The 11,089-nt window shown below is 38.1% G+C and overlaps 2 protein-coding genes and 1 long non-coding RNA gene across 3 annotated transcripts; 2 read left to right on the top strand and 1 right to left on the bottom strand.

Annotated features, from left to right (window-relative positions):
* Nucleotides 1-102: 102 nt before the first annotated feature.
* On the bottom strand, nucleotides 103-1,910 carry LOC116302271 (uncharacterized). Its single transcript, XM_031711511.2, has one exon. The coding sequence runs from the start codon at nucleotides 1,838-1,840 to the stop codon at nucleotides 191-193; it is 1,650 nt and encodes a 549-aa protein (XP_031567371.2). The 5' UTR covers nucleotides 1,841-1,910; the 3' UTR covers nucleotides 103-190.
* Nucleotides 1,911-2,269: 359 nt separating this feature from the next.
* On the top strand, nucleotides 2,270-3,095 carry LOC116302276 (uncharacterized). The gene is made up of 2 exons (XR_016120207.1): nucleotides 2,270-2,601; nucleotides 2,910-3,095. It is a non-coding gene; the product is annotated as an uncharacterized LOC116302276 (long non-coding RNA).
* Nucleotides 3,096-4,553: 1,458 nt separating this feature from the next.
* Nucleotides 4,554-9,183, top strand: LOC116302273 (neuron-specific calcium-binding protein hippocalcin-like). The gene is made up of 3 exons (XM_089032726.1): nucleotides 4,554-5,014; nucleotides 6,534-6,581; nucleotides 7,084-9,183. The coding sequence occupies exon 3, from the start codon at nucleotides 7,092-7,094 to the stop codon at nucleotides 7,665-7,667; it is 576 nt and encodes a 191-aa protein (XP_088888852.1). The 5' UTR covers nucleotides 4,554-5,014; nucleotides 6,534-6,581; nucleotides 7,084-7,091; the 3' UTR covers nucleotides 7,668-9,183.
* Nucleotides 9,184-11,089: the final 1,906 nt, after the last annotated feature.

The raw sequence follows: 11,089 nt of genomic DNA, 5'->3' as shown, positions 1-11,089 counted from the left end.
GTTCAAATGAATTCCTGAAACTTTGTTTTTAAATCCATGCACGCTGTCATTTCTATAGACATTTTAATTTAACTTTACACATTAGGCGACAAGTGTCTGCATTTTTGACTTGATAAAAATTCACAAAATTGGCGTTGACAATTCACATTTAGAATAACAGTATTTTTTTAAAAGGATTGTATGATAATCTTTAGTTAGTTGTTTTGATCAAAGTCTTTTTTTTTCTTCCTTGCTTTGAAGCCACACCAGCCCCTGCGCCTTTAGACGTACCACCCCGCGTTGTCAGCTGCACAAGAAGCGCCTGCACGTCATCCATAGTCAGCGGTTTAGTATCTGAGGTTTGTAACATCAGGTCACTCTCTTCTTCGATAGATGGTGGGTTGATTGACAGCTTGGCTTGAACTGGTTGTGGCCCAGCACCTTGCAGCCCTTCCACCACGCTTCCTTCTTTCTGGAGGTCCTCAAGTGCTGATTTAGCTTTCAGAAGTGCTTTAATCTGAAGTAGTTCATTGCATTTCTGTTCTACAATGCCAAGATATTGCATAACATTGTAGTCATCTATGGTCGTTCCTCCACCAAGTAGATCAGTGATGGCCGATCGATCGCATTTCATTCCAACGAAGATTCTTTCAATCTTTGGCTTGGCAGTTTCTATTATTTTTCTGCTGGTCTTGATTTCTTTTGTTAAAGCACTGGATTGCGCAGACACTGCTGCAAGTTGCGCTTCAAGCTCCTGCAGTATTTCTTTTCTTCGGACATCATTAGCCACGCCTTCGTTCTTGGTTTGTTCTGTTTCCTCCTTCAAGAACTTGATTTGATCCTGCAGTTCTTCTATCTCGGTGTTCATCGCATTTACGTAATTAAACAACGCAAAGTTAGTGTCTTCATTCTCAATGAAAGATGATACCAATGTATCAGTATCATGAATTCCAGTGGCTTCCTTGATCTTCTCAAAGATTTCTTCATACTTTTTCGCCTCGAGCTTCAGGCCTCCCAAATGCATGTTAAGCTTCCTCAACTCTCTAGCCAGCGTTTCCTCTTCAAGAATACTTGCTCTGTCTTCAGCCTTGGTCATCATAAACTTGCGCAGCTTACGATCGTGTTCAATGGCTCTCATAACATCCTTAATTTCATTGTTATACATCGTGAGGTCTCGTTCACCGCGTTCACGTAGAGAAGCCATGCGATGTTGTGCTTCATCTCTTGCATTGAAATGAGATGTTGCGGTTTCTGAGGTTTTCTCGATTTCGCATTTTATTTCTGCCAGGCTGTTTTCCAGGCGTCTAAACATCTTCTTGAATCGAGCTTTCTGGCCATTCACGTTGTCGATGTTCATCCTCAGTTTTTGATTACCGGCCATCGCAACGTTGAATTTCTTACTCAAGTTATCCAGGCGGTTCTTCAAGACACGGATATGTTTCTGAACAGCGACATTTTTGGTGACATTCGTTACTCCTTTCATGGTCTGCCTCTGTTTTGCAATTTTTGTTTCCAAAGAATGTATGCTCCCATCGATTTCATCTACCTTTTTTCGTTCGGACTCCATTTCTCTTTGGATGCCATCTTCCTTTTCCAACAGGTCGTTTATATCATCCAAGCTTTTCTCGTCTTCCACTTGGGTGACAACTCTCCCTGCTACGTTTTTAAGCGTCATCAGCTCTGTTTTTTCTTCGACCAACGCCTCTATCACCGCCTTCTGTCGTCGTATGACGTTCTCAGTTTCCGTAGCGTAGGCTTTTTTAGCATTCCGCATGCAGCGGTATTGTCGATGCAGGCTTGCAAGCTCTTGTTGCGCCTCGAGTTGGGCTTCCATAGGATCGACTTTATCGTCGTCTTTCATTGCTATTGTCTTTAAGAATTCTCAAAATTTTTACAGTGTGTCCTTGTCAACGACCTGAACTAAAATGCGCTCAAGTAATTACGTACGTAAGTATGTAACTAAGTTTTTAATTGTGACGTTATAATATTTGCGCGCACTCTTCTTACAATGCGCGCGAGCTTAGCAAATCTATCCCATAAAACCTCTCGCGCTTGAAATCCAAGATGGCGGCTGAATGGACACAGTTCGTAATGACATTAGAAAAACGTTGAAAAAAGCAAATTTATCAAAGAAAAAGGCTATGAAAAGTTTTGTAATTGCTCTCTCTTTTAAGTAATAATTATTTCCATGCCAAAGAAGAAGAAGCAAGAAATCTGTGGCAAGGAAGCCTGTGCAATACAAAAATGTTTACGAGGTAAAAGCTCTCAACCTTTCATTTTCTTTATATATATGAGCTTACTAATGCTAATGTAAGTGCTTTTTTAATGATAAAAGTATAGAAATTACTATTAAATTTTCGTCAGACGTATAGCTTAATTTTACACGAGCCTACGAAGGAACGTGTTATGCTACACGTCTTGTTTTTTTTTTTTGTTTGTTTGTTTGTTATCGAGGTCACTTTGATGACAATCTTGATTGTCAACCTACGTTTTGCTTTTTACATACATACACTTGTACGAGACCTTAATTAAAATGAGAAGGATCTAGGGAGATGGGGAACCAAGGTTGTCCAGGTCCTTCCTTCTGTTAAAGGTTTTTTTCCCTGAAGAACATCGTAAAATGTAGGTTGCCCAGTTCAAGACTTCACACAAGTAATCAATCGATGAGGGGAAAAAGGGAATTCAGATGTTGAGGGTATAAATGGGGAGAAGGGTACAGATATGAGAATCACGGGTAGTGTGCAGTATTGCCAGTAACAGTAATTAATACTTTTTTTTGCTCTGAAATAGGAAAGATAAAAATTTTTATTGAAGACCCAATTTTAGCCAGTTGTGCCTTAGAAAAGATGTAACCCTTTTGGCTTAGAGAATAAGTTAATATGTTGAACACAACCATGCAAGTTAACCAAACCTTTCTTTTTCTTTGACAGAAAACAATTACCAAGAAAACAGGTGTAAGAATGTGATTGATTTTTTTATGTTATGCTGTGAGAAGAATTCAGAAGCTGAATCAATACACTGCTCTGGTTTCAAGACCAAAAACTTTAAAAAGACATAAAAAACAAAAACATGTACTAGTAAAATCCTTTCTTCTTCAGTAAAACATTTTACATATACTACAGCATCAAATTATTTCTTATTCGAGAAAGGAAAAACATATGTTATGTATGTCATGTAGAAATAGTTTTAGTAGTTGAATAATTTGATTTAAGGTAACTAGTCAAAAGAGCTCTTGACACCAATCATCATCACTGACATCAAAATCGTGACACTCATCATCATTACTCACTGGCATCATAGTTGACACCCATTATCATTGTTCACTGGCATTATCATCACTCACTGGTATCATCATCTTGAAAGTCATTATCATCACTCACTGGCATCACCATCTTGACACCCATCATCATCACTCACTGGCATCATCATCTTGACACCCATCATCATCACTCACTGGCATCACCATCTTGACACCCATCATCATCACTCACTGGCATCATCATCTTGACACCCATCATCATCACTCACTGGCATCACCATCTTGACACCCATCATCATCACTCACTGGCATCACCATCTTGACACCCATCATCATCACTAACTAGCATCATCATCTTGACACCCATCATCATCACTCACTGGCATCACCATCTTGACACCCATCATCATCACTAACTGGCATCATCATCTTGACACCCATCATCATCACTCACTGGCATCATCTTGACACCCATCATCATCACTAACTAGCATCATCATCTTGACACCCATCATCATCACTCACTGGCATCATCATCTTGACACCCATCATCATCACTAACTAGCATCATCATCTTGAAGCCCATTATCATCATCACTGGCATCAACTTGACACCCATCATCGGCATCATCACTGACATTATTTTGACACCATCATCACTGACATCATTATAATCTTGAAAAACCAGCGGGATATTTGCATACTTTGTCACAAGAAAGTGCGCTGCGCCTTTTTCATGTACCACAGACAACGTGGACTCTATTTTCCCAAACAGTTTCCTTGGACCTGTGGAAAGTGTAAAGAGAGAGTGCTTAGTTACCCAAACTTACCACACAATTTAATTGTAAATTGTAATCCTGTGCAACTGATTGGTTGCAATCAAATTTGCCAACCCTAGATTGTAATTGAATGCTATCACTTCAGGGCTAAACATTTCTTCTTCCAAGAGAAACATTAACAACTGCATGAAAATCCTTTCAAGAAATTCAGAACAGTAGTTTTTGCAAACCACACAGCGACCTCAGAAAGTCATTCATAATTTAACGACTGCCTGTTTTATAATTTGATTATATTACGTCTTCAGTTAATTCTTCACAGTAGAATAATTAATCAAAGCAAGTATTAAAGGATCGTTATGACACGAAAGATAAAACAGTTCTGCAGTTCTTCAGGAGAAATCTCCTCATGCATTGTGCAGCTTGCGGTAGCAAAATAGGCGTAGTGGTATTGTCTTCAAAACTGCGCCACTAGAATTCAGAATGATGTCATTAATAGGAGACACTTCTGATCCTAGTCTGGTAGGAATTATTTCCCGGTCAGGCTAAGCCTTCCCGCCAGCAGATCAATAAGGAACTGTGGGAGAAAAAATTAAGGTTAAGCAAATTGTCTCTAATGAGCAAAATTCCAAAAACTATGAGAAAACCAAAAAAATTGAGGTTCCTTAATTAAATTAGCCAAGAGCAAAAAAGCTGTTGGTCCGAAGCTGACCTGTATATATCATATTTGGGCTTTTAATCATGGTTGCGAATAACTAGACCTTGCTTGTTACCCGCCTGTTTTTGGAAGGCATGGCTTATTGGATGGTAAATAATAGATCTTTTTGAGCCGTTTGCTACTGGTTGATCAGCTCAGAACAACTGTGATGATGCAAAACACAAGCCCCAAAACTTGCTGGATCGTCACCTCATGTTGGCAAGATTGAAAACAAATTTAAAACTCAGTAAACCAACATACAAGAGTCGTAACTCCGTGCGGCAAGTGGTCTCACTCTTAAAGGTACTAAGTATATTTTCTTTCTTTTAAAACAATTCTATTCCTGTCTGCATTTGAAAAAGGGCAAAGTATTTAAGACTAGACATTTTTAAAAGTGTGAAAAGTAATCTCAGGTTAACCTTATTGAACAAACTTTAGTCAGAGTAGTATGATGTCACGGAATGATCCAGAACAAGAAATCCACTCTTATTTGTTCTGATGAAGTTTACAAGTGCGAATCGAATTAAACTAAAAGGGTTTCAAAATGTACTGATGAATTTGAAGTATTTTTTAATAGATTTTAGGTGTGGTTATAAATATATATTTCTTTTAAATACACGATATACGTATTGCGTATACCTAAAAAAAAATCAGATTGAATTTTTGTTTGTTTTTCATTGCCCTATGATGTTTTTAAAAGATTATTTTAAGTTAACCATCTTCTACATACAATTAAAAAACTGCGCTTTTAAAACAAACAGATATAAGAAATTATGCAATTTAAATATAGCCTGAAAGATCCTCAAACGTTTTAAGTTGGAGTCGTTTTTTTTTTTTCACAGACTGAATAATGACAATTTATCTTCTTTGTTCAAATTTGGAAGCTTTTAACGTGGAACGTTCTCCATTTCCACTATTATTTACAGCGGCATTGATAATCATCAGTGTTTATATTTTCCTGTAACATATCTATATAGTTCTATTGAGCATTGCATAAGAAAAGTAGTTATTTTAAAGGACGTGTTGGGCTATTCTTACTGCCATTGCTGGAGGCGTTCGTTTGTTCCGACAACTCACACTTTAAATTAACCTCAGCTCTCAACTCTCAGAGTAAATACTAAATAATAATAAACTCGACTGAGTTCCTTTAACATTCTACTATACCGGCACAATGAAGAATTTTTGAAAAAGTAGAATGAAGGGAAACCTGCAGGGGAAGTGAATATGGACAGTTCAGTTTACTAATTTATTCGTGTTTCTTTTTCCAGTGTCAGTTTAAGGTGTTGTTTCAAGCAGTTGTTTGGTTTTTCCGACCTGTCAGTCTGTCAGTACAGCTGAATCGAAAAGTACGCACCCGCGAGAGAAAAAAAATCAATAGATTTGTTCAATCTAGCTTTTATCAAAACGTGTTTTGTCTTCGAAATAATGAAAATTTATTTAGACGAGAAGAATCGATAATGGAATTATTGTGACGAAACATAGTTTGGTATGACGGCAGTGGAAGAATGGAGGTTGGGTCCTGATTGGTTGAAACATGCCATCAATCATAGATGAAGCACTTTGATGCATTATACTGAGAAACTTTAATTATTTCTCTTCATCAATTATTAACAAGTATTATAAGATAGTTTTCTGTGTAAAAGTAAAGAAACATCAGTGCTGACCAAAGAAAGATCTTTTAATTATAATCCCAAACCCCCAAGCTAGAACAACATATAATCAAGATCCTTTGCAGCCACTTCGACTCGTCGTCGAAAATTCACGCTATTTTCATGTGTGTTTTCGACTTGTGATTTCAAATTTCGTGTTTTCTTTTGTTTAGTTGGTTTGAAATCTTCTACTAATGCTCGTGAATTGACCGTAGCAAGAGGTGAGTGTTTACTCTTATCTTGGCTTCCACTTCTGCCACCAACGATGTTTGTCAGACGGGTCAACACACGACAAATCTAGCGCTTGCAAAGCTCATCCCAGATAATTTTTTTATTTCATTATTAATACTAAAATCCAAGTTTCAAGGAAATGTTTGTTATTTATTTCAAGCACGGAGAGGCGAAACATTCAATCTTAAATGAGTTGAAACAATTTGGGACATTAAAAAAAAAAAAAAAAAAAGACTAGATTTTATGACTTATGGATCAAGACAAGCAATCTTCTAACAATCATCGCAGAATAAAAGATTAATCTCCCGCTCGCAGCATGAGAAGTCTTTCGAAAACGAAACGAAACAAATGGTCTTAAAATTCACATGTCAACAATTTTAAAAGCGCTATTAATAAACTTAACCCAACAAGCTTCTGAACAATGGCTCATTTTGACCAGTCTTGTTGATATAGGAACTGAAACTTCTTCATTTTTTTCTTCTCACTCCACAGCCAAAACCATGGGAAACAAAAAATCCAAACTTCAACCTGAAGACCTACAAGATCTAATGCAAGGGACTCACTTTTCGCGAAAAGAAATCCAAGATTGGTACAGGGGTTTCATGAAGAGTTGTCCCAGCGGATTCGTCAGTTTAAAGGAATTCCAAAATATGTACTCGGAATTCTTTGAAGGCGATGCGAGCGACTTTGCGATGCATGTTTTTCGAAGCTTCGACTGTGACAAAAGCGGGTTGATCGACTTTAAAGAATTCATGCACTCTCTTTCCATGTCGTCTAGGGGAAGCCTCGATGAAAAACTTGAATGGGCATTCAAGATTTACGATATCGACGGCAATGGCCAAATCTCGCGTGCCGAGATGAATGAAATAATGGAATCTGTTTTTAAGATGTACCCACGAAAGCACTGGCCCGGGAAAGCGACGCCCAAAGAACGCACGGAGATTATTTTTAACAAGTTTGACAGGGATAATGATGGTTACTTGTCTGTTGATGAATTTAAGGCCGGTGCGTTGGAAGATCCTGTGTTGGTAGTGATTATGCAGTACAAACCAAACAAACAAAATGAAGACTATTAACTGAGACACACTCTTGGAAGACTTGCACTTCAAACGATTTCCATGTTGATACTTTTGGGGCTGATCACAGTAGCAAGGGAGGGTTGTCGTAAACGAAATTATGCACGAAGGTGTTAAAGTTGTGACGTACTTCCGTGTCCAATTACCCATTAATATATATTAATTATATATTAGGAATATCAATTAATTTTGTATTTAGAGCCGGATTTTTCTTCACCTGCAACTAAGCAGAATTTTCGTCAAACAATCCTAATGTAAAGAAAATAGTCCCTTGTTAAAAATATCATGGATCGAGACTAACATGGGGAAAAAAATAATCACACTTTTTCTCGATGGAAATTGTGGCATTTCTTTTGTATTTCCACGTTAGAGACAATCGTAAGGAGGGTCCATTGACAAAAAAATCTTTAGAAAAGAAATATTTTGCGTTTTGTTCGTAACCCGGTGGTCGTTTTTCAACGCCACACTTGAAACTGTAAAACCTTTTGTGCCTTAGCAACAATTCCCACCTAACGTTATTCACTATTCATTTTTGTTATTCACTTTTTCATGACTAACGTCTATGAGGTTCTCAAGATGGAGAGACACAAACTCATCCCCACCCCTCCCTCCTTAGTGGTATACACAATCCGTCATTTGAACCTTGCGCCCTGATTGTTCAAGTAGAATTCTTAATATCAGTGTTTGCCTTCTGTTCTTTCGCTTTCATCAATCAAAACTTTACTAAATCAGACATTTTGAAATCCTGAAACAGCTGCGTCTGGAGTTTTATGTGTTGCAGATATGAGATTCACGCAACTTTGCTAAGCTTTCAGTGGCCTTAATAAAACACCTTATTAATATTTTATATAGATTATGAGATAAATCATACAATAAACACGCATTTTGAATGGTTATCGCAGCGTGACGTCAGGACTAGACTCCAGGACTCTTCGGTTTCCATGACGTCACTACGAATTCCTTTTCTTTTGTATCATTCGATACTTTCAAAAGGTAGTCAACCTCAATATACAGTATATCCTAGTATCTGATTAATTATCAATACGATTTATCAGTAGTTTTAGCTGTCTTCCTTTATCATCAACTGCGAATGCGTACACGAAAGCAAAGTTGAAGTCTTCTCGACCCCAGACCTTTTTCGTTTGTACTGCGCATGCGCTTGCTTTGTAGTTTGGTAGTCTTGACCTCCGTGGGAGAACTGACAAATGAGAGGAGGTTTTGTAACTACCAATGAAAGTGTTGCTTAGATGCGCAGCGACAATGCGCAGAAGGAATCTATTCAGTGTCCATTACTGAACATTGTATTTTTCTTCGGTCTCTTAGTCTATGTCATTTAATATCAACAGAAAAGCCTCAAAAGGACGATAAAACAAAGCTTAGAACTAGGAGATAAGGAGATTAGAAAATGAAAGGAACATTTGGCGCCCTACTGATCTCATATTGTGTTGACTTATTCATATATAACTTTGAAATCTGAAAAAAATTTGAAAAATATATGCAAAGATTTGATGTGGAATATCTTTTGTTTCTGGATCGAGGGTTGTGGAAGGTATGTAATCCTTGTAGGTGTACCCCCCTGATTGGTAGAGTCCCCTTATGGAGGACCTCGAAATCCTTTGAGAAAGCCCATCCTGATTGAAGACCTCAAAATCTTGAGGGAGCTCCCCCTGATTGAAAACCTAGATATGTTGGGAAAGGACAGTCCTGATTCAGAACCTCGAAATCTTGGGAGAGCCTCCTTTATGATATGTGAAGACCTCGAAATCATGGGAGAGCCCTCCCTCCCCTCCCCCCTCCCCCCTCCCCCCTCCCCCCCTCCCCCCCCCCTCCCCCCCCCCCCTTCCATAAGAGAGCCCCTCGTAAATATTTTAAAAAACACCCCCTCCCCCGATTGAGAAGCTCGAAATCTTAGGAGTCTCCCCTGACGCGGACCTTTTAAATTATTCTTGAGCCGCCCGCTGAGTCAATAATTAGAATTATATAACAATCCAGACATCCTGGGAAGTGCTTAATCTTTAAGATTATAATTGTTGGAACTATTAAAGGAAAATGTAACAAAACACATAAATATAATAACTACAGGTAACATTCTAGAAAAAAATATCAACTCATTCAACAAAAATTAATGTGTGGATAGGCGGCTTCTTTCCTTTGATAATTCAAATAAAATATTGATTATTAAACACGATTTTCTTGAACTAAAATAATTGCTGTTAAATGACTGGTCTAGAGCTTTAAGAACTGCTAAGTATGTTGGCGGGCAACGCGGTATTTTAAAGTGAAATCGGAAATGTTTTTTCAATAAAGTTTATCATATACGCGTACGAATCTTAATAGGGTTTAAATCGTTTCGGAACACCTTGGGGATTGCCCTAAGTAATCGATGTTTTGCTAGCCATTGTCTACGAATCGATGGGAGACTTCAAATATTATCGAACTTTGAACCATTTTAACATTTGGGAGGAACTTAATCAGGGCGTTGCTTATTCCAGAATCTACCATGATGTTACTTTTTTTAATTTTATTTCATTTAGACATATTTTTTTAGTTTGCCCCAGACTTGTACCTAGTCGCTTCTCTTGTCTTATTGATCTCACGCTGTGGTTGATGGGAAGGATTTAGTGAGTTTCGCGGTGCATCAAGGGAAGGAAGGAAGAGAAAAGCGAAGCCACCACTCGCGCATTTTTTTTTTCGGTGCACTTCCGTATACTAGAAGTAAGCTTTAGAATTTTCGTAAACATTCTACGTTTTGTTGTCATTGGAGTCAGGCCTTTTGAAGGTTAGATCGCAGTTTCGAATCCGACAGCATTCTGCACTCAAAAGGTTTCACTAGCTCCCTTGGTTTCACTGAACTACCTCTAGCTACTCTACCATCGTTGTATTAACAATCTATAAGTTACGAATATCGTCGGAAAAAGAATAGGTGCAATTTCGAGCAGAACGACTTAAACGCAATAGCCCCCTTCACAGTTCCCTGCGCCATCTTGAAAGGTAGCCGTGCCTTTGCATCGAAGCGAGACGAACGTTCAGCTTGCAATGATAGAGACCTTTTTCAACACCTTGGACAATTATTCACATGTCTCTATCATTGCAAGCTCACGTTCGCTTCGATTCAAAGGCACGGATACCTTTCAAGATGGCGCAGGGAACTGTGAAGGGGGCTATTGAGTTTTAAATTACGTGAGTCATTATCCATCTGGACAGTGAAAAACGAAAACATTGAAAGATAGCAATGATGTTTGATTTCCGGCTTTTCAAGTGTGTCTACAGTATTGGTTAATCACTTAATAATAAGTCTTAGCCAATCAGAATGCATCATATGGTGACGACCCATCGCGTAGAGATAACACACAAATTTGCGCAATAAAAAAACACATTTATAAAATCACAGAAATAGAGGACATTACATGGGCGCGCGGAGA

The sequence above is a fragment of the Actinia tenebrosa genome, unplaced genomic scaffold (genome assembly GCF_029948245.1).
Source record: "Actinia tenebrosa isolate PJP-AT-01 unplaced genomic scaffold, QUT_ActTen_1.0 PGA_scaffold0__85_contigs__length_37466705, whole genome shotgun sequence".
Lineage (NCBI taxonomy): Eukaryota > Metazoa > Cnidaria > Anthozoa > Actiniaria > Actiniidae > Actinia > Actinia tenebrosa.
Note: the sequence above shows the minus strand (reverse complement) of the source record. Positions and strands in the feature narration are given on the sequence as shown.